The sequence below is a fragment of the Jaculus jaculus genome, chromosome 3 (assembly GCF_020740685.1).
Source record: "Jaculus jaculus isolate mJacJac1 chromosome 3, mJacJac1.mat.Y.cur, whole genome shotgun sequence".
Taxonomy (NCBI): Eukaryota; Metazoa; Chordata; class Mammalia; order Rodentia; family Dipodidae; genus Jaculus; species Jaculus jaculus.
The window spans coordinates 85,950,299-85,974,567 of NC_059104.1; the positions used below are offsets into that span (position 1 = coordinate 85,950,299).

General features: G+C 43.3%; 1 protein-coding gene across 1 annotated transcript in view; it reads right to left on the bottom strand.

The window, feature by feature from the left end:
- Dcps (decapping enzyme, scavenger) overlaps positions 1-22,309 on the bottom strand; it is a 79,567-nt gene extending 57,258 nt beyond the window's left edge. The window contains exons 1-2 of the mRNA XM_004665470.2: positions 22,079-22,309; positions 17,169-17,343 (exon numbers count right to left, since the gene is read on the bottom strand). Of these exons, the coding sequence (XP_004665527.1) occupies positions 17,169-17,343; positions 22,079-22,276 (373 nt within the window). The 5' untranslated portion in view covers positions 22,277-22,309. The remainder of the gene's footprint in view (positions 1-17,168; positions 17,344-22,078) is intronic.
- Positions 22,310-24,269: the final 1,960 nt, after the last annotated feature.

Sequence of the window (24,269 nt, forward strand, 5' to 3'; positions counted from 1 at the left end):
AAGAGCTATTTACTTATAAAACCTGACATTTTCTTATATCTCCATCCATTTTATGATCTCATATGAAAAAGAAATCTCCTTAGGTGAATTAGTTAGCTACCTGATTCTGACAAACTGAGGGGTGGCAATTCCCAGGCTTTCTCTGGAATTACCTGCAATACTAGTAAGGTTTCAGTATCTCTCCCATTAGATAGATGATCAGAGCACTCTTCATGTTCTGGCTGAGACCTGTCTGCCAATACATTCCCTGCTGGCCACTGTTCAGAAAACTCTTGTCCCTTGGCTCAGATGCACCGAGAGGGCCGCTGAAAAGAACACAGGGGGTGGGTTGGGAGGCCTGTGCCAGTCTGTGCTAGAGAGGTGCACACAGTTATGTTCCACACAGCTGCAGGACCTACCACACTGTTCTTCTCTGTTAGGGCCAGCTTCAGCTTGGGGTACCTTTCAGCACAGCATGGGTCTCCCTTATCTATTTGGGATAAGAGAGTCTGGCCTAGCTATTATCTTGTCCCACAGAGGAGGAGTCATACAAAAACAGACATCTGCTAATGCCCAAAATGCAGGAAGAGGCTAAAACCAAACACTTTCACTTTCAACAACAGTGGCTAAAAACCAAACTTGAGAATGAAGACAAAACTCTTCAAATTTGTGGGCAATTTTTTTTAATTCAGCTAAGGATTGGACAGTTTTTCTTAACTATGAGTTGGGAAGTATACCATGCATATAAAACAAGGGCATGTGTGTATACACATATATGTATACACTCACACATATATAGTATGTAGCACATAAAACTTAAAAAAAAAAAATTAATACCCACACTCTGAATGCAGTTCCAAGAAACAACATTACCAAAACTTCACTGTCCTACTCCATCAAGGAAAGTCACATTTCTGCTTGGGGGTTAATCATGTGCTTTGTGTCCTTGTAGCCTTACTACACACATATGCCTAAGCAGCACAGTGTCTAGAGATGCTCATTTGAATTACTGGAATCACACTGTGTGCATTCCTGTCCTGCTTTCTTGCCTTACCTGGTAAGATTTGTTCTCGGCTGATGCATGCAGCTGTGGTTCATACTCACTGTCAAGGGAGGTAGCCTATTGTAGCAGTATACCTCAGCTTACTATCATTTCTACCTTTATTTGATTGCTTCTGCTTTTTTCCTATCATGAACAGAGCTGCCAGGGAAACTCTTCTGAAAATAATTCGTCTTTCAAAATGTTTTTCCCAAACAAGTTCTCCCCACTCCCTCCAGAGTTTTGGATTTTGCCTCTGTAAAGAGCACAGAGCCTAAACCTGTGTGGCCAAAGTACTAGGTGCTCTTGACCACAGAAAGACAAAGACAAGGCAAGTCCAGGATCCCTCTGCCCCTGCCTTGTTGGCCTTTCTTACAGATCTCTGTCTCCTTTAAACTTGAGATTCCACCCAGTGCTTAAAGGCAGGCAAAACAATTGGCCTTTCTAAGAAGGTAGTCTGGATTTCAGAGCCACACCTCTCCCCAACTACCTCCCCCTTCTCCAGGTGAGATGGAACAGAGAGCTCTCAGTGAAAGGGCTCCATTAACAGACCACAGGCCTGAAAGCCAGGGCAGCAGAAGCCAGCACAGGCTTGCTAGGCCTGGAAGACACAGGATGACATCCCTGAACACAACGGATGCTGTCAGGCTGGCCAGTGGCACCTCACATTAGCCACCTGGCAACAGAAGGAAGAAACCACACCTACCATGGCCAGGCCGGGCATAGTAAGAGATAACACAGCAATCCTCTCTATGCTGTGTCCCACAGGCGAGCTCCAGTGATAAGCACTTTAGGAGCTTTACCTCAGTGGGTTATAACTCATGACACCAACTTAGGAGGTTAACACCAGCATTTCCAAAAGGAAGCAAAACTAGAAAATCCTGGATAGTATACCATAAAGTCATTTTGCTTTGTGAAACTTCAGCTTCACTTATATTCCTGTGTATTTATTTATGTACACTGGATTACAACATAAAATGTACTTCTCACTGAGGCTAGAGACTAAAAATTGCTGCAAAATACTTCCTCATCTATTTTGTAACTGAGATATATTGAGATGTAGTGGGTCACTAACCCAGCTTAGCAGAGAACATAACTAAAGTCGCTTCTCCAACTTCATCTACAGCCCGCATCTCAGCCACTGAACTCACTAATGTTCCGCACACGACGACACTCTTTCTGCTCTTCTCTCCTCTCCAGTCCACATGCCATTCTCTCAGCCTAGAACGTTTTTCCACACCTCCCCAGAGCTGTTCCTTCTCAGCCTTCAAGTTTCTCCTGGGCATCACCTCTGCAGCACAGCCCACTGCACACCCAGTGTGGCAACTCCTTGCTTGCTCATGTCCACTGAGACTGTTTCTTTTGCTACCTGCCTTCCCTCCAAAACTCCAAAGACAGAGCTAGTATCTGCTCCACTCACAAATATATAGCCAGCAGCCACTAGAGCTGATGGCGGAGAGCAGGCACTTCACCACTGTTAAGTGAATAAAGAAATGCCCCAAGTCTTCTCTTTGACAAATGGTTGAGCCAGAACTCTAAGCCAGGTCTGTATGACTGGAGGGTTACTCTCTTTTTTGCATGTGTGTGTGTGGTATGTATTCATGTGTGTATGTATGTGGCTGCACATGTGTGGAGGTGTGCATGCACATACATGTGGAGGCCAAGGGCTGACTTCAGGTACCATCCTTGATCACTCTCTACTTAATTTACTGAAACCTGGGATCTCAGGTAAACTCAGGGCTTGCCATTTCAGCTCCTCTAGCTGGCCAACTTGCCCCCAGGGTCCCCTTACTCCTTCTCACCTTCTCCACTTACTGAATGCTTGGATTATAGGCAGGCTGCCATGCCCATCTGGCATTTACGTGGGTGCTGGGAGACTGAACTCATGTATTCATGCTTATGTTGGCAAGAGCTTTATCTCCCTAGCCCCTCCCACCAGGCTTACTCTCTACCCTGCACTATACTGAAACTCGGAAATAGCAGGTTGCTGTCAAATGAACACCATTAGGATAGTGTTAGAGCTTGGGCAGAACCTAGACATGTCTAATTCCCAAAGCCCATGATTCCTCCACTGTGCCATGGGGCTGGTGAGCCATGAATGGCTCATAGGAGCAGCCTGTGTGCTTGGCCAAGAATCTGGAGGGAATAAATGATAAAAGAGACTGAACATCGTTCAGACTTGGAGAAGAAATTGACCAGTGACTGGAGAAATACCAAAAGAAATCAATCAAGCACAGGACTTGTGCTGAGTCCAGGAGAGTGGCCAGCCCAGAAATAAGGGGCAATAGCTCTCCCTTCCATATTCCCCTCCCCATGCCAAGTAAAATTCTGGAAAAGAAGGCTGGAGAAGGAGCCAGACAAGCAGAAAAATTCTAAAGGGAAATTGCATGGACACAGAGGCCAAAGGTTGTAAGAACTGCACTTTAAGGAACCTCTGGTGGCAGCATTGAGCTGTGACTCTGAAAGTGGAATGGGGAAACAGAGGCCCTAGAAGGCCCTGGAGGGCAAGGAGCCAGCAGCAGTACTACTTTGGTAATGCTGCCACCTTGTGGCTATGGAGGGCCTTGACCACGGGAAAAAGAAAATCAACAGATGGATCAGTTATTAATGTTAAGTGTTGAAATCTGTTAAAATTGCTGCTAGTGATAACAATTTCTTTTTGTTTTGCCTTTTAAGGCTGGGTCTCACTCTAGCCTTGGCTGACCTGGACCGCACTCTGTAGCCCAGGATAGCCTCGAACTCACTGAACTTGCCTACGTTAGTGTGGACTAAACTGGCAATCAATACACAGAACAAAGCAGCAGAGGCCGAACAACAGCTGAGCAGGCTGCAGGCAAAGCTGCAAAAGCAACAAGGCAGCTGGCTCCTGACAGCTGAAGATGCAGCTGAAAACCTCAGAGCAGCCAGAGCAGGAAGATGGGTGGTGCAAGTAGAGACGACGGGGAGAAGAAGAAACTGTAAGGAGCCAGAGAGGAGAAATTGCAAGCCTTGGACACTGGAACAGCTCCAGGGAGTTGTCAAGTCATTAGAACCAACATCTCACAGTGTAGCCCAAAAGCTGCAACACTGGCTGATGTTAAGAGCTGACTTCCTAGGTCTATGGAAGAGCTGAAACACTGGCTGCTGTACAGAACCAAGGCATCCCAACTTCCTGGGTCAACACAAGAGCTAAACGCTATACCTGAGGCCGGCGTAAGTGCTGTAACGCTAGCGTGTGAGAGATGACAATACACCTACATGCCTGCTACCACTGCTACCACTCTCAATACTGAGGGATATAGAGACCAGCACTTGGAAAGTTTCTTCTTGCCCACCCACAATTTGATTTCTTTTTCTTTTTGTAGTAGTAGGGATTGAACCTAGGGCCTTGTGCTTACACAAGCACTTGACCACCATAAATTTAGGTGTTCTGAATGTTGGGTTCCCAGCTGATGGGAGATTTGGGAATTAATACCTCTTAGAGGCAGTGTATTATTGGGGACAGGCTTATGGGTGTTATAGCCAGCTTCCTCTTACCAGTGTTTGGCACTCTCTCCTGTTGCTGTTTTCCATCTAGTGTTGCCCAGGAGGTAATGTCCACCCTCTGCTCATGTCATCATTTCCCCTGCCATCATGGAACTTCCCTTTGAGTCTATAAGCCCAAATTTTTTTAAATTTTTTTTTTGTTTGTTTTTTTGGGGTAGAGTCTCACTCTAGCTCAGGCTGACCTGGAATTCACTATGTAGTCTCAGGGTGACCTCAAACTCATGTCAATCCTCCTAGCTCTGCCACCCGAGTGCTGGAATTAAAGGTGTGTGCCACCACGCCCAGCTTTCAAATAAAACTTTTTTTCCCCCACAAGCTGCTCTTGCACAGGTGTTTTCTGCCAGCAACATGAACCTGACTGCAACACTAACCATAATTTCTGTCTAGGTAGAAAGGACTCCATGCCAAGCATGATGGTACATATCTTTAATCCTAGTACTCGGGAGACAGAGGTAGGAGAAATGCCATGTGTTCAAGGTCACCCTGAGACTACATAGTGAATGCCAGGTCAGCCTGAGCTAGAGTGAGACCCTACCTCAAAAAACCAAAAAAAAAAAAATAATAAATTAAATTAAAATTAAAAAAATAAAGACTCCAGACAGTTGATGGGTAGTACTCATATATCTATATATCTGTTTCTTTATAAATATCTCTGGCCCTCTTCAAACAAGCCTGAAGGCAGACATAGCATCTTAGCCATCTCTAAAGCTATGGTACTAAGCACAAGGCCTAGCACCCCAGACAATAATAGCAGCTACTACTAATTTAGTATGTGCTCGGTATTTCTGAATACACTTTACACTGGATTTATAGATTTTACCTGTGAGAACTATGAAACTGTAGAGTAAGTGTTTAATATAAGCTGACAGTTCCTGGAAAGGATAAGGAGACTTAAAAAGAAAAGTAAGCATCACCAGTAACATATTGTCTTTTTTTGTTGTTGTTCATTTGTTTGCTTATTTTTTTTTCAAGGCAGGGTCTCACTCTAGCTCAGACTGACCTAGAACTCACCCTGTAGCTCCAGGCTGGCTCCAAACTCATGGTGATCCTGCCACCTCCATATGGTCTTCTAAAGGACAATGTCTTTCGAAGTGTAATGTGTACATGACTTACAGGGGAATCTGGGCTAAAATGCAGGCTCTTATTCTGCATTCTGGAGTGGACATGAGATTCTGTTTCTGAGAAGTTCCTAGGTGGTATGCACACTTCTGCTCACAGATCACATTCTCAGAGGCAAACATCCGGACTACAGGCTGACAAAGCATGATCAGCAGGCCATACCTGACCTGCTGCCTGAGGAACAACCAGCAAACTAGGAGGGGTCTATTTATGTTGACAGGGTTAGAGGAAGAGGAGAAAGGACAAGAAACCTGACCATTTGTGCCTCATAAAGTCTAGTTCTTCATAAAGAAGTCTGCCAACCCTGATCTACAAACTCACCCAGGATCACGGTATATCACTAAGCAGAGGAGAAACTCAGACCATATCCTGAAGCCAACTGTTATGACTTCCAAATCAACAGGCCTCATCTGGATAGGGAAGGCAAGCACACAAAACATGGCATGTGTGCTAAGAAGGCAGAGAAAGAGCTCCCACCAGAAACTCCAAGATGGATGCAGGCGGTCTTGGGAAAGGGTTATACAGACATGTGTAGCTAGCTGGAGAAGAGCCAATGACCAACTACCTCTTCCAGTGCTCATCTTAGAAGAAAAATAAACAGAAAGAGGCCATTCAGCTGGGTGTGGTGGCTCATATCCGTAATGCCTGTAATCTCAGTACTCCAGAGGCTGAGTTCAAGGCCAGCCTGGGCTACAGCCAGATACTTACTCAAAAAAAAAAAAAAAAGGAAGACAGACAGACAGGCATGGTGGCACTTGGGAGGCAGAAGTAGACGGATTGCCCTGAGTTCAAGGCCAGCCTGAAACTATGTACTATATATAGACAGCCTGGGCCAGGGTGAGACCCTACCCTGAAAAACTAAAATGAGAGAAAGAGAGAGAGAGAGAGAGAGAGCGAGAGAGCAAGCGCAACAACGACCTCTACCACTTGTGTGTAGTCAGTACCATGGAAGTACAACAAAAATAAAATCATTAGGAAACTTTATGAATTCCACAGGGTTGAATTAGTGGTTAAAAAGCACTTGATAGAATTCCACAGGGTTGATCCCTACAGTAGATCACTGAGGGTAGGTAATGGAAGGATTGAGGAGGGTGAGAGAAAGGGTATGCAGCAAAATAATGGGCCTATAGCCTATAGTTTAGGGGTCATTCCAAGCTGTTTGGCTACAATGCCTTCTATTACGCTCCTGACACCCTGTGTCAAGGAATGCATTTGCTTAAATGTCAGCAGGGCCTAAGAAAATAAACAAAGCTTTCCATTTCCGTTGACTTGAACCAAAGAAACTGGCTCTTGTCTCTGTTCTGAAAGATTTGCTTGTCTCACATCAAATGCTCACATATAGTTTCAAAGAACAATAGCCCCCTTTTTTAATGGGCTATGGAAAACACTATCAAAAAGACAGGATGTCAGCAGTCAAACTGTTCTTAAATGTTGAAGGGCAAATAGGAACACACAAGAACGTGACAAAACTGTCATGTGCTCCAAAACAGATCCCAGAATTTCCTGGTTGGAAATCATTAAGGTCAATTCATCACCCTCATGCTTCCAGCAAAGCTGCCTATAAAATCTTGCCATCTGGAAAAAAAAAAAAAAAATGGATGCTTCAATTTGGGCATGGAGTTGTCTTCTTTTGATAACTAAAGAACTCCTTTCAATCAAAAACAAATCTCTGATGGTAAACATGAGATTCTGCCTTCTTCAAGCCCATCCTGCTTGATCATGCCTTTTCTCTCCAACCAGAAAGGGGGTTCCTCCTTCTAAACTATTGTTGGGAATGCAATCTGGTATAGCCATTGTGGAAATCAGTGTGGAGATTCCTTAAACAGCTAAAACCAGATTTACAATATGACCCAGCTATACCACTCCTAGACATATATCCTCGTCTTACTACCTTAGAAATATTTGCTCAACCATGTTTATTGCTGCTGTATTCACAATAGCTAGGAAATGGAACCAGCCTAGATGTCCCTCAACTGATGAGTGGATAAGGAAGACGTGGTACATTTATACAATGGAGTTCTATATTCAGTGGTAAAGAAAAATGAAATTATGAAATTTGCCGGGAAATGGACGGATCTGGACAGGATTATACTTAGTGAGGTAACCAGGCCCAGAAAGCCAAGTGCCACATGATCTCTCTCATATGTGTATCCTACCTACAAATATTTGGACTTGTATGTGAGTTGGAATAAAACTCAGTAGCAGAGGCCAGTAAGCTAGAAAGGAGATACAAAGGGAACAGAAAGGAGGAGAGGGGACTTAAGAGGATGGTATTGTAGAAGAACAGATTATTGGGATGGATAGGCCTAAGTGAGGTCAGGGGAAGAGATTGAGTAAGTTAAAGGTGGAGGAAGGGCTAATCAAAATCTAAGAGGGTATGAATAAGTCATATGGAAACCTACTTTTCTGGACAATGGCACACCCAGAAGCCATACATTGTTACTAGAAAATTTTCAGTGTCAGGGATGGGATATCTTCCAGTGAGTTCTTGGCCAGGGAGGGTCCTGATACACCCAAAACATTACAGGCCATTGCCAAAGCTCTTGGTTTCCTACCAGGAATAGATGGTAAGACCCTATTGCTGAACATACTTGGGCTGCAAGGTCACTAGAAATCCTGCTGGAGCTTAGCTGAAAACTAGCTGTGTAAACTAGCTGACAGAAATCTAGGAAAAGCTACACTGCATGCAATTCTATGGAAGAGAGAAGAACCACCAGTGAAGATACTCGTCAGTGGACACTGCAAGCCTTAAATTTGGTCGTCCAGGACAAATGAGCCAAAAGGTGCAATAGTGGCACATCTGTTATAGGGGAAACCAATGGCTCTGTAAATGGATTGGAGGCCCACTTCACAGGAGGGAATACATGCCTGATACTGAAAACCTATGACAGGGGAAATCATGAGCCCTAGGGATGTTACATCTGCTGGTGTTTGGCTAAATGTATATACTATGCTCACCAAACTGCCTGGTAAGCACTCCTCTTAATGTTCACACCTATATATTAATGCTACTCTCACTTTTGGTTAGAGAAGCTTGTTTTTCAGATGGTGGTGACTTTGGGATGACTCAGAAGGCACCATAGTGCTAAGAAGACGTGACAGAGGATTGCTCAGTACTGAAACATCTGTATTATGCCTTCTTTTTTTTTTTTTTTCTTTTTAGTTTTTTAATTTTTTTGAGGTAGGGTCTTGCTCTAGCCCAGGCTGACCTGGGATACACTATGTAGTCTCAGAGTGGCCTCAAACTCATGGTGATCCCCCTACCACTGCCTCCCGAGTGCTGGGATTAAAGGTGTGTGCCATCACACCTGGCCTCCCTTATCACATCTTCCAAGGCTCAGGGTCCATTGGGGAAGAGGTGGCAGAAAGAATGGAAGAGCCAAAAGAAGGGCAGGACTCCTTATAATGTACTCTTCCAGACACAAAATGGCCTGGATATCCATGACCTCGCAGTGCCTGGCACTACCTGCACAAGACTGTCATAATAGGAGGAAAAGTTGATGACATAAAAATAAAAGAGACTGAGAGGGGGGAGGGCTATGATGGAGAGTGGAGTTGCAAAGGGGAAAGTGGGATTGGGGAATTACCATGGTTTATTGTTTATAATTGGAAGTTGTCAATAAAGTATTAAAATAAAGGCTGGGGAAATGATCCATAAGTAAGGCAGCTAGATGGCCAAAAGCTCACCAGAGCATCAAGGAAGAAGTGACTTGTTCTTCCCAGAATGGTGATAGTCACCAAAGGAGAGGGAAGAATTTCCATCTCAAGTTAGTTAGGAGGAGGCACATGCCTATTGCCATTATGGTGACACTGCTCTTACAGCTCAGCTTGGTAGGCTGGGGGAGGCCACTTACCCTGCGTCCCATGGAGCTCACTGTAAGTCTACCAGCATTTTTTTTTTTAACTTTTGAAAATAAATTTAGCTGTATGACAGAGCTACAAACTGAACTTTAATTGCAAGCTTTGCAGAACAAAGAGTAATTCATACTTCTCTTGGTACTGAGCACAATTTTAAGACACAGTACCCCTTGGACATCGATTTTTTTTCTTCCACTAACCATTCTGGAGATGACAAAGGCTCCCACTTGTGATGCAGATAAGTGAGACTGTGTCTAATAAGCAGTGCAATACTAAGCAGAACAACAGAGGCCGTAAGTAGGATGACTTGTTGGAAAGCTGGACACTGTGGATTAGCTTTCAGCATTGATTGCTCCCTGGGCATTCTCCCCTCTGACTGTGAATGCAGAGTTAATCAGCAAACACTGTGTTCTTACATGGTATTTACATATTTGTTTTCTGTTGAAATAGCTGAAAATGTTAAGTCTACCAGTTGTCTATGTCTTGTATACAGTGTCATATGTATTTAAGTTATGTATTTTTATAATGTAAAGCCAAATAGCAAACACAAGAAAGAAAGAAAGAAAGAAAGAAAGAAAGAAAGAAAGAAAGAAAGAAAGAAAGAAAGAAAGAGGGAAGGGAAAGCGAGGGGAGCAGAAGGAAGGAGGGAGGGAGGGAGGGAAGAAAAGAAAGAAAGAGAGAGAGAGAGAGAGAGAGGGAGGGAGGGAGAGATGGAGGGAAGGAGGTTTGTTCCTTCAGGGAAGTGACTACCTGAATATCACCAATACACTGCATGACCCATGGTATGAATGGGATAAAATCTCAGTCTACTGAAAGACTTCATTTTCTTTCTATCTACTGCTATTTGATTTTGGACTGGTTATTTAGCCTTTTTGTAAAATATTTTATTTATTTTTTTATGAGAGAGAATTGGTACACCAGGGCCTCTAGCAACTGCAAATGAACTCCAGACATGTGTGCCACTTTGTGTGCATGTGTGACCTCGTGCATCTGGCTTCTGTGGGCTCTGGGGAGTTGAACCTGGGTCCTTAGGTTTCATAGACAAGCACCTTAATCACAAAGCCATCTCTCCAGCCCTATTTAGCCTTTTAAAACCTCAGTTTAGGCTGAAAGTACAGCTCAGTTGGCAGAGAACCTGCCTAGCATGCACAAAGTCCTGAATTCAATCTTTATCATAATCACATAAGCTGGGAGGGGTGATGCCTGTAAGCCCAGCACTTAGGAGGGGAAGGCAGGAGGATCAGAATTTCAAGGTCATTATTGCTGAAGACAGCACATGGGTTGGTTTCAGGACACTTGAGAAATCTAGTTGGTACTAAGCTAGAAGCCTCATCCCTGCTGGCTAGCTGTCATAGTGCCGGAAAGTGCTATACAGGCTGCTGGGGGAGAAAAGTCATCAACTGTCTTAATCAGCAGTGGACTCTATGAGTTACACAAGTGACTAGCCAAGCAAAATGTGAGCAGTGGTACAACAATGGTATGATTGTTATGGGGGTGATCAACTGTTCTCTGATTGGATTTGAGGCCCACTTCACAGGGGAGAATTCATACCTAGGACTGAAAACCAAACCATAAGCCTATGGCTGGAAAGATCACAATCCTAGTGGAGATGCTACTACTGTTGCTGGGCTAAATAGGTATGTTGTGCTCATTAAACTCCCTCTAAATATTTATGCTTATGCCCACAGATTTGAACTGCTCTAACTTTTGGTCAGGGAAGCTTCTTTTTGTAGATGGTAGTGACTACTGATGAGAGTTAAGACTCATCAAAGGACTGAAAAGAAATGAGTTATGTGCTCAGCATCAAATGATATATGTCTATCACATCTGCCAAGACTCAGGGAACACTGCAGAAGAGGTGGCAGAAAGAATGTTAAGAGGGTAGGAGGCTTCCGTGTAAGATGGAGGTTTAGGAACCACTCCAAAGCAGCCTAGGGGAAAAGCCAAAAACAAACAAACAAAACAAACCAGCAAAATACACTCTTCTACTAAAAAGTGAGGTATATAAGAAATTACCAACTGCAGCAGAGAAGTAGAAGAGATCCAGAGCGTCTAGAGCCCAGAGAAGCAGGCAGAAGCGGCTCCAGCAGCGGTGGCACCAGTTCCGCATGGCTCCAGCCATAAGGCTCAGCCTGAGCCACAGGAGTCAGGTGAAGAGACTCTCCACTCATACCAGAGCTCCTCACAAACTCAAGAAATGTAAAGGGAGGATGGCAGGGAAGAATGGAGGAGCAGCTCATGAAGAAGATGACTGCGAGGACTCAAGCAGGAGCACAGCATAATTGAGACCAAAATCATCCCAAAACATAACTGGGATTACGCCAGGGAAGGGTCTCACATAGTCACAAGCTGACCTGGAACCCTCAATAGACCAGAAATCTTAGCCCCCTAGTTGACAGGATAAAGGGTGTGGTGCAACACACACCCTAAGGGACTGTGACTTTGTTTGAGGATATGGTAGTCATAATACCTACTTTTGCATAAATACTCTGTGCTGTTTTCATTGAATGTGTACAATGTTTAGGTAAATTTTAGAATGTGCCTGTATTTTGCTCCACTCAGCCTTCTTGAATACTTTCATAGCAGGCACACCTAACATCTAGGTGTACTTTTGTAGTTACTCTGAGTCTTAAGAGACACACCTAGCACCTTAAGCTCCTACCCAGAAGATATATAACATTGATTGATACATCTAATAATACTACAGCTAATTGGAAAATGCAAGCATTAAATTAATCCAAGATGCAAAAATATGTACTATAACACAAGAAACACAAAAAATCAAGACAATACAAACCCACAAAAAGTATTAATGCATCATAAATGACCTCCAGTGAGACTGAGTTAGAGAAAATGCCTTAGAAAGATTTCAAAAGAATGATTATAAATATATTCAAAAAAATCAGGTAGGAGCCGGACGTGGTGGTGCACGCCTTTAATCCCAGCACTTGGGAGGCAGAGATAGGAGGATCGCCATGATTTTGAGGCCACCCTGAGAATGCAGAGTGATTTCAGGTCAACCTGGACTAGAGTGAGACCCTACCTCAAAAAACAAACAAACAAACAAAAAATCAGGGAGGATACCAAAGGAATGAAAGCGGAAAGCAAAGGAATCAAAGATGACACAGGAAACCAATTTAATGAGGAGGTCAATAAAAGACATAAATAAGGAAAATGAAATAATAGAGAAAAACCGGTCAGAATGTCTAGCAATGAAGAACACAGTTAATGAAATATAAAACTCTGTAGAAAATCTGACCAGTAAAATGGATGAAGAAAAGGATAGAATATCTAAATCAGAAGACCAGGTGGCATATCTAATACAGTCCATCAGAGAGAAAGACAAACTAATAGGAAAGTATGATTGGGAATTTCAAGACATTTGAGACACTATGAAAAGATCCAACATAAAAATTCAGGGTTTAGCAGAAGGAGAAGAATTTCACTCCAAAGGCATAGTAGGCATTTTCAACAAAATCACAGAAGAAAACTTCCCCCAAATTGGGAAAGAGATGCCAGTGCATATACAGGAAGCTTTTAGGACACCAAAAAGACAAAACCTGGAAAGAACCTCTCCTTGCCGTATTATAAGTAAGCTACCAAACATACAAACCAAAGAAAATATATTGAAAGCAGTTAGACAGAAAAATCAAGTCACATACAAAGGCAAGTCTATCAAGATCACAGCAGATTACACAACTTTCAAAGACAGAAGGGCTTGGAATGTTGAATTCCAAGTTCTGAAAGATAACAACTGTCAACCAAGGTTACTTTATCCTGCAAAGCTATCCATTCAAATAGATGGAGAAATATGGACATTCCACAACAAAAGCAGACTAAAGGAGTATTTGAAGACAAAACCAGTTCTACGGAAAATACTTGAAAGAATCCTCCATGCTGAAGAGAAACAAAAGCACACATATGAGGAACCTGGAAAAAACAAACCATACTCAAATACTAGTTAATAAAAGAAAGCAAAGGTAAAACCAGAAGAACTACAAAACAAGAAAAACGGCAAAAATAAATACACACTTTTCAATAATAACTCTTAACATCAACAGCCTCAATGCCCCAACTAAAAGACATAGGATTGTAGACTGAATTAAAAAGTAAGATCCTTCAATTTGCTGCCTTCAAGAAACTCACCTTTCTACAAAGGATGGACACTATCTTAGGGTGAAAGGTTGGAAAACAGTGTTTCAAGCAAATGGGCCTAGAAAACAAGCAGGGGTAGCTATCCTAATACCAGACAAGGTAGACTTCAGTCCAACATTAGTTAGGAAAGATAAGGAAGTTCATTTTATATTGATTAAAGGCACCCTCCAACAGGAGAACATTACAATCCTAAACATATATGCACCAAACACAGGGGCTCCCAACTTCATCAAACAAATGCTATTAGAACTAAGGTCACAGATAACACCAAACACAGTTGTAGTGGGTGACTTCAACACCCTACTCTCATCAATTGTGAAAATCAGTGTGGAGGTTCCTGAGACAGCTAAAAATAGATCTACCATATGACCCAGCTATAGCACTCACAGACATATATCCTAAGGACTCATCTCACTACCTTAGAGGTACTTGCTCAACCATGTTTATTGCTGCTCTATTCACAATAGCTAGGAAATGGAACCAGCCTAGATGTCCCTCAAATGATGAGTAGATAATGAAGTTGTTGGCCAGGGAGGTCCCTGATGCCCCCAAAACATTACAGGCCATTGCCAATGCCCTTTGTTTCTCACCAGGAATAGATGGTAAGACCCTATTGCTGAAGACTCCACATACTTGGGCTGTAGGGTCACTGAGAAACCCTGCTGGAGCTGAGCTGAGAACCTCCTCCATGTAGACCAGCTGACAGAAAGCTGGAAAAAGGCATGCTGCATGCGGGCCAATGGGAGAGAAAGAAATCACTAGTAAGGATACCCAACAGTGGATACTGCAAGCCTTATATTTGGCCAGCCAGGCCAAATGAGCCAATGGATGCAATAGTGGTACATCTGTTATGGGGGAAACCAACCTCCCTCTAATTTGACTGGAGGCCTGCTCCATGGGAGGGAATATATCCTTGATACTGAAAACCTACAACAGGGGTAGTAATGAGCCCGAGGAGTGTAACATCTGCTGCTGTCTGGCTAAAAGTATATACTATATTCACCAAACTACCCAGTAAGCATTTCTCTTAATGTTCATACCCATATATTAATGCTACTCTCACTTTTGGCTAGAGAACCTTCTCTTTTCAGATGGCAGTGACCTTGGGTGACTCAGAAGGCACCATGGTGCTGAGAAGAAGTGACAGAGGAGTGCTCAACACTGAAATAGCTCAATCACACTTTCCATGGCTCAGGGTCCATTGCAGAACAGGTGATAGAGAGAATGTAAGAGCCAAAGGAAAGGTAGGATTCCTTACAACATGCTCCTCTAGACACAAAATGGCCTGGATATCCATGACCTCCTGTGCCTGACACTACCTACACAAGACCATCATAATAAGAAGAAAAGATGATGATATCAAAATAAAAGAAAGACTGATTGAGATAGGGAAGGGATATGATGGAGAGTAGAGTTGTGAAGGGGAAAGTGGGGGGAGAGGGAATTAACATGGGATATTGTTTACAATTATGGAAGTTGTCAATAGAAAATATTTATTTAAAAAAAGAATGTAAGAACTAAAGGATTGGGAGGAGTGCTTTGGAATGCTGTCTTCTGGATACTAAGCAGCCACTGCATTTACAACCTCACTGTGACTACTGTTATTTGCACAATACTGGGTCCATCAACATGTCATCTTGGATGGTGAAGGCAAAAAAAAAAGAGGGCTGGAGAGATGGCTTAGCAGTTGCCTGCAAAACCAGAGGACCCTGGTTCAATTCCCTAGAACCCACATAAGCCAGATGCACAAGATGGTACATGCATCTGGAGTTTATTTGCAGTGCCTGGATGCCCTGGCATGCTAACTCTCTTTCTCCCTCTTTCTCTTTCTCCTTCCCTCCCTCCCTCTTCCTCTCTTGCTCTCAAATAAATAAATCAATAAAAGATGTTAAAAACTGCTTTTTAATCTTTTAAAAAAGAGGGACTAGCTGGGAAGATGAAAGGGTTCAGGGCTGGAGAGATGTGTCCATGGTTAAAGGTGCTTGCTTACAAAGTGTAATGGCCTTGCTTCAATTCCCCAGTACTGACATAAAGCCAGATGCACAAAGTATCACATACTTCTGGAGTTTGTTTGCAGAGGCAAGAGGCCCTGGCATGCCTACATTCACTCTCTGTCTTCATTTCCCAACCTCTCTCTCTCTCTCTCAAATAATTAAATAAAAATATCTTTTTTTAAAAAGAAGGGGTTCTTAGTAGCAGAGGACAGTAAGTTAAAAAGGAGACATAAAGGGAAGAGAAAGGAAGGGAGGAGGGTACTTAATAGGTTGATATTGTATATATGTAAGTACAATGATTGAGATGGGGAGGTAATATGATGGAGAATGGAATTTCAAAGGGGAAAGTGGGGGAGGGGATTACCATGGGATTTTTTTTATAATCATGGAAAATCTAATAAAAAGTTTAAAAAAAGAAGGGGTTAAGTCAAAGGAATATGGGGGAGTGGCACTAAGAAAGTAATAGAGAGGATAATGAACAAAATACATTATGTACATGTGTGACAAATGTCAATAAAAAATTTACAAACACAAAAAAGTACAAGCTCATCCTTAGCTACATAGCAAATTTGAAGGACAGCTTGGGCTACATGAAGCTGTTTCTAAAAAAGCAGTTTTGGTTTAAATGAAAGTTTCAGCTTCCTCACTTGTAAAGTTCTCTTGCAACAGTGTTGTTTTAAATGTGTTTATAGAGCTGGAGAGAAGGCTTAGCACTTAAGACACTTGCTTGAAAAGGCTAAGGATCCATGTTTAATTCCCCAGTACCTACATAAGCCACATGCATATGGTGGTCCATGCATCTGGAGTTTGTTTGCAGTGGCTAGAGTACTTGGCATGTTCATTCTTCCTCTCTTTTTATCATCTTCCTTTTCCTCTGTCTCTCAAATAAATAATTTTTTTGTTCATTTTTTATTTATTTATTTGAGAGTGACAGACATAGAGAGAAAGACAGATGGAGGGAGAGAGAGAGAATAGGCGCGCCAGGGCTTCCAGCCTCTGCAAACGAACTCCAGACGCGTGCGCCCCCTTGTGTATCTGGCTAACGTGGGACCTGGGGAACCAAGCCTCGAACCGGGGTCCTTAGGCTTCACAGGCAAGTGCTTAACCACTAAGCCATCTCTCCAGCCCAAATAATTTTTTTAAAGTAAAATATTTAAATGTGTTTATTTATTTAGAGTACTTCCTCAGGGAGGGATTCTCCACCTTAGCACTACTGACAGCTCTTCATTATAGCTGCCAGTCTTCTGCATTGTAGAATCTCTCACAGTATACCTAGTCCTCAACTCACTAGATCTCAGTAGCACACACATAGCTCTGCTAGCCAAACTTGTCTTCAGAGATGGCTCAACATTCTCTGTTCTCTGTGTGAAAAAGTACTCCCTTTCACTTAAGGCTACTGGATGAGAATGTGCAGATTTGATACAGAGCCTGTTCACCACAGTCCTCAGGTTCTCACTTATTCTACCCACATACAACCACCTCAGCCACCACATGCTTACCACTCAGTTGTCTTGGAGGGAACAGGTGATAGGTGCTGTAGACATCATTGGAGAACTGCAACTTAAGCTCAGGACTTCCTGTCAGGAGCTCTGCCACCTGCTCCAACTGAAATGGTGTCTTCTCTAAGATGACAACGGCATCTTCTCCATGCCCATCCCCAGAGTCCTCATTCACCTGCAGGGAGAGACACCATCAGTAAGTTCAGGAGCACTGCCACTGATGAAGCCAGGAGAGCAGAAACAGAAGCTCCTAAAGCCTCTGAAATCCCAGCACCTGGTAGACTTCCTTCTGAGAAAGTGTTCATGTTTCCTCTCCCAGGAAAAAAAAAAATCTTAACCCAAATTCTTGTTAAAGTTCTCATATCTTTCTTCCAAGAGATGCAAAGCTTCTCAGCTGTTTTCTCCTTTAGGCTTACAAGACCCCTCCTTGCTAAACTCTCCCCAGTTTAGAAGAAAAGATGAAGAAACCAAGGTCTAGATGAATAGTCAGTGTTTAAACAGAAACTAGAATCTGGGTCTCCCCACTGACTCCTAGCTTGAAGGATCTCATGCATAACATCAGCAGCAGCTGATGCACACTGATGACACAGTGTATTAAAAATCAACCACAGCTAGGTGTGGTTTTAATCCCAGAGCTTGGGAGGCAGAGGTAGGAGGATCATCCTGAGTTCAAGGCCAGCCTGGGACTACGGGGTAAGTGCCAGGTCAGCCTGGGCTAGAACAAGACCCTACTTTGAAAAGCAAACAAAACAAATCAGCCAGAACTTGGTAAAAGACAAGAGACACAAAGAGGCATGGAAGAGTGGGTATCCTGACCTTCCCAAAGATGTGAGCTCCTGCTAGTAGTTCTAGGATACAACCTTTTTCTTTTGTTTTGTTTTGTTTTCAAGACAGGGACTTACTCTAGGCTGACCTGGAACTTACTCTGTAGTTTCAGGCTAGCCTTCAACTCACAGTGATCCTACCTCTTCCTCCCCAGGTGCTGGGATTAAAGGCGTGTGCCACCATACCCGGCTTAGGGTACAGCTTCTTAAACTGTGGCTTGCAACCTTATATAAGGTTTCATAATTAGTGTGGGGATACTGAAAATTTTAGAATCAGTAATAGGTTTATGCAGTGGTCTTAACCAGCAGTGGTCCCTGCAAGCTATACAACTGGCCACCCAGGCAAGATGCACCCACTAGTGCAATAGTGGCATGTCTGTTATGGGGGTAACCAATTGCTCTCTATTTCAATTTGAAACCTGCTCCATGGGAAGGAATTCATGCCTGAGACTGGAAACATAGTCAAAGCCTATGGCTGGCTGGGCATGGTGGCACACGCCTTTAATCATAGCATTTGGGAGGCAGAGTAGGAGGATCACAGTGAGTTTGAGGCCACCCTGAGACTACATAGTGAATTCTAGGTCAGCCTGGGCTACAGTGAGACCCTACCTCGAGAAAAAAAAAAAAAAGCCTATGGCTGGAAGGGTCACAAGCCCTATGGAGGAAATTACTACTGTTGTTTGGCTACATAGATATATTGTGCCCAACAAATCACCTTCTAAATACTTATGTTTACACACATATCTTAGTGCTGCTTTCACTTTTGGTTACAGAAGTCTCTCTTTTCAAAGGATGGTGGCTGCTGGGGAGATCCAAAACTCATCAGAGTGTGAGAAAAGGCTGCTGAGTGTTCAGTACTTAATGAGACATCTTTTTTTTTTTTTTTTTTTTTTTTGAGGTAGGGTCTCATTCTAACCCAGGCTGACCTAGAATTCACTCACTCTGTAGTCTCAGGGTGGCCTCAAACTCATGGCAATCCCTCCATCTCTGCCTCCGGAGTGCTGGGATTAAAGCATGCGCCATCACTCCCGGCTTAATGAGACATCTTTATCACATCCTTTAATGGCTCAGGGACTATAGCAGAAGAGGCTGCAGAAGGGATATAAAAGCCAAAGGACAGGGAGGAATGCTTTGGAATGTTGTCTCTCAGACATAAAGTGGTTATTATATTCAGGCCTCAAAAAAATCAACAAAAAGAAAAGCCAGATGCACAAAGTGAACCATACATCTAGAGTTCATTTGAAGTGGCAAGATGCCCTGGAGTGCCCATACTCACTTTCTGTCTGTATCTTTCCCAATCTCTCTCAAATAAATACACACACACACACACACACACACACAGTTTGTTAGTTTGTTTTTGTTTTTTTGAGGTAGGGTCTCACTCTAGCCCAGGCTGACCTGGAATTCACTATGTAGTCTCAGGATGGCCTCAAACTCATGGTGGTCCTCCTACCTCTGCCTCCTGAGTGCTGGGATTAAAGGTGTGTGCCACCATGTCCAGCTTTAAAAATATCTTTTTAAAGAAATCAAATGCAAAGGGATAGGAAGATATCTGAATTTAGATAATGTAACTTAATAAAATCAAATGCATAATGAATCAAGGTGTTTCTGGCAGTGCTCACCTATGTTGCATCATACAATTTCACTGTGACTTTGATACAACACAAAATATGTACACTTTGCAGTGCACATGCTATCATACCAACAAATGCTGCCTGAAACACCTTGGCCCCTATCTGAGACTACTGTATGTTATGAATCATGGTGGTTTTACTGCACATACAAAGCTTTCTGCTCATAAAGAGATATAATGGCTCAATTACAGACAACAGGGACTTTTAATGTTATTTCTGCCATTCTTCAGTAAATAAGTACTCAATTAGTATATCCTCAAATTATGTTGCTGTTTAAGGGCTGGAAAGATTGCTCAGTGGTTAAGGCACTTGTCAGCAAAGCCAAAGGATCCAGGTTCAATTCCCCAGGAGCCATGTAAACCAGATGGACAAGGTGGCACATGCACCTGGAGTTTGTTTACAGTGGCTGGAGACCCTGGTGCACCTATTCCTTCTCTATATATATCTGCCCCTTTCTCTCTCTTTAATAAATAAATATATAAATAATAAAATATAAAAAGAAATTGCTTTTTGAGAGGCTGAGATAGATGGCTCAGCAGTTAAAAGTACATGCCTGCAGAGCCTACCAGTCCAGGTTCAATTCCCCAACACCCACATAAAGCAGTATGCAAAGTGGCACACACAATTGTGATTCCAAAGCACCTGTGACAATGGAGGCAGATCCAAAAAAAATCTGAAACTCATGAGCCAGCTAGTTGAGGTTAACATGCAGCCTATCAGTTCATTTGCAGGGGCAAGAGATCTCCAAGATGGAGCACTGACACCTTGAAGTTGTCTTCTGCTCCACAAGTTCCCCCTCCCCACATACACAAATATATAAATAAATAAATAGCCAGAAATGATGCTGCATGCCTTTAATCCCAGAACTCAGGAAGTCAAGGTAGGAGGATCACTATGAGTTCAAGGCTAGCCTGAAACTACATAGTAAATTCCAGGTCAACCTGGGCTAGAGGGAGACCAAAACACCAAAATAAATAAATAAATGCTGTTTGAGTTACTACTTACTTACAACTTTTTTTTTTTAAATCATTTAATGAATTTTGGTTTGGGATTAGGGCAGAATTTTCCATTTCTAAAATAGTCCTAAACATACTTTTGCCATTTTGTACTGTTCATGCAAAGCAGCATTCTCGACACTAACTTTCATAAAAACTATCAGTCACCTCTGAGGAACACTGAAAATGTTCAACATCCTGAAGTATCAAATATGCAGCCAAGATTTAATTCCTTTTTTTTTTTTTTCCTGAGGTAGAGTCTCACTCTAGCCCAGGCTGACTGGCCTTCAGCCCGTAGTCCCAGCCTGCCCTGGAACTCACAGTGATCCTCCTACCTCTGCCTCCCAAGTATGAGGACTAAAGGCATGAGTCACCACACCTGGCTAAAATTTAATGTTTTGTGTGTTTTTTTTTATTTGAGAGACAATGGGGGGGGCGGCAGATGGGACAGGGGCGGAGGAGTGAGAATATGGGCGTGCCAGTATCTCCAACAGCTACAAATGAACTCCAGATGCATGTGCCACCTTGTGCATCTGGTTACCTAGGTCCTGGGGAATCGAACATGAGTCCTTTGGCTTTGCAGGCAAGTGCCTTAACCACTAAGCCATCCCTCCAGGCCCTAAAATTTAATTCTTTAAACATAAATAAGCACATTCATCTCACAGTATGCAAATTTGTTTTCATCTTTAATAAGTGGTAAAATTATAAGGATACCAAAGAATTGTTTTAAAATAAATTTCTCTATGACTCATTACCAGTAAATGTTTGATATGTATACATATCTTATATATTTATATACCCAGTGCTATATAAAAAAATTTTCAGACATGCTGGGCATGGTAGCACACGCCTTTAATCCCAGCACTAGGGAGGCAGACGTAGGAAAATCGCTGTGAGTCCAAGTCCAGCTTGAGACTATACAGTGAACTGAGGGTTAGTCTGGGCTAGAGTGAGACCCTACCTCGAAAAAATTTTTTGTCAGATGAAAAGGATCACAAGAGGAAAAAGTTTAAGAAACCTCGCCCTAAAGAAACCACATTTCTACCCTTGGCTAAGCCTCTGGGCTAGTTTAGATTGGCTTGACTCGCTTCAACCAGACAGACAGCTTATCTGGCTCCACAAACACGGCAGTCGTGAAGACCAGGAATGGTAAGGATCCCCTCCAGCCTGCCCTCAGCCTCTGGCATGCAGGAGCGTGCAAGGCATGTGGAGCTAGGCTAACAGTTTAGGACCGAGTCGGGTAAAACAAGGACCCAATCACATGGCTTGGGGAATTTAACAAGTGGTTTTTGATCTGACAGATACTTGGAAAGGCAAAATTATTCCAGAGTAAGCTGGTTGCCCCATGCATCTTAGTGGCACACTCCACCTTCCCCGAATGAAGTGACTGGTATTTCCCCACCGGGAAGCGGGAAAACTCCGCTCCCAGGACTCCACCCTGAGCTGCTTAATGGTACCTTCCCATGCAGGAAAATGATTTTGTCCCGCGCAGACTCCCTCAGCACTTTTTGTACTTTAAAGCCGGAGAACGGTAGGCTAACAAAGGCAGATGTGCCATTTCCAATGCCCGGTTCTTTTTCCTTTGTACTGAGGGCTTCTGCCCCCTCTGCCTCCAGTTCTCGCTTTCTTTTTGGTTGAGGCGCTACATCCGCCATGCTGCCTGGGAAGAGTCGTGCGCCTGCGCACACGAGCCTCCACCCCTATCCATGGCGGTCGCCCGCGGGGCTGGTCGGACTCCAATTCCCATCGTGCTCCGCGCGGGCGTGATTGGTCCTCCGTTTCCCGGCGTGCTCCGCGTCGTAAGCTTTCCCCTAGTCTTGCGTTCCTCTGGAGGAGTGGTTCCTACACACTTGGGTATTTTTAGTTCCTGTTTCTGGTCTTTGCAACTAGTGCTGCTAGAAAGGGAAAGGAAAGCAACCAGTCCCCAAAGAGGCGGGCTAGAAGTGGGAGTACCATCATCCCAAGACCACTTTGGACAACACGTGGCTGAGCGGTTTAAAGGCCGATGGCTACACGCACCACACACACACACACACACACACACACACACACACACACACACATCACGCCCACCCACCCCACAGCTGGAACTTTCCTCCTGTAGATTCAGTTTGCCTTTGTTTGTGCGGTACCTACCATGGGATGTGATTTGTGTTATTATATAAAAGTTTGGGGTGGGAAGTGGAGGATATAAAACTTGTAGCTTCTGAGTTTTGTTTCTTCTGTGACCAGTACTTCTGACTAGCCCATTTTTCCTTGGTGTTGACAGATCTAGTATTTTTTTTAAATTTAATTAATTAATTTATTATTTGAGCGCATGAGAGCGGAAAAGAGGGACATCTGCAAACGAACTCCAGACACATGCACCACCATGTGCATCTGGCTTTACTGGGTACTGAATTCAGGTCTTTAGTCTTTGCAGGCAAGTGTCTTATCCACTGTGCCATCTCTCCAGCCCAGACAGATCTAAATTTTGTCAAGAATTGATTCGGCAGGGTTGGAGGGATGGCTTAGCAGTTAAGACGTTTGCCTGCAAAGCCAAAGGACCCAGGTTCGATTCCCCAAGATCCACGTTAGCCAGATGCACAAGGGGGCGCACGTATCTGGAGTTCCTTTGCAGTGGTTGGAGGCCCTGGCTCACTCATTCGCTCTCTGTCTCTCCCTCCCTCCCTCCCTCCTTCCCTCTTTCTCTGTCAAATAAATAAATAACAATGATTTTTTAAAAAAATTGATATGGCAGTTTTACCACCAAATGTGGTTTTTGTGTGTTTAACAGAAAAAATATTTATTGATTTCCACTTTCTAAGGCCTAGTGGCATGTAGAAGAGAAAAAGTGGTATTCTTTATTCTTACTATTTTAATTTTTATTTATGTATTTGCAAGCAGAAAGAGAATGAGAATGGGCCCACCAGGACCTCTTGCCTCTGCACACAAACTCCAGATGCATGTGCCATTTTGTGTATCTGGCTTTTTTGTTGTTGTTTTTTCTTTTTTTTTTTTTTTTAAATTTTATTTTGTTTATTTAAGAGAGAGAAGACGGAGAAAGACAGTAAGAGAGAATGAGCATGCCAGGGCCTTCAGCCACTGCAAACAAACTCCAGATGCATGTGCCCCCTTGTGCATCTGGCTTACGTGGGTCCTGGGAATTGAACCTGGGTCCTTTGGCTTTGCAGGCAAACGCCTTAACCACTAAGCCATCTCTCCAGCCCTTGTTGTTGTTTTTTCGAGGTAGGGTCTCACTCTAGCTCAGGCTGACCTAGAATTCACTATGTAGTCTCAGGGTGTCCTCGAACCCCTGATCCTCCTATTTCTGCCTCCCTAGTGCTGGGACACGCCCAGCTTTTTTTTTTTTTTTAAAGATTCGAAATCTGGACTGGAGAGATGGCTTAGCGTTTAAGTGCTTGCCTGTGGAGCCTAAGGACCCTGGTTCAAGGCTCAGTTCCACGTTAGCCAGATGCACAAGGGGGCGCATGCGTCTGGAGTTCGTTAGCAGTAGCTGGAGGCCCTGGCACACCCATTCTCTCTCTGCCCCTCTCTGCCTCTTTCTCTCTGTCTGTTGCTCTCAAATAAATAAATAAAAATAAACAAACAAATAAGAGGAAAAAAAGATTCAAAATCTGATCATTTATTTGTTACTGTTCAAGATTC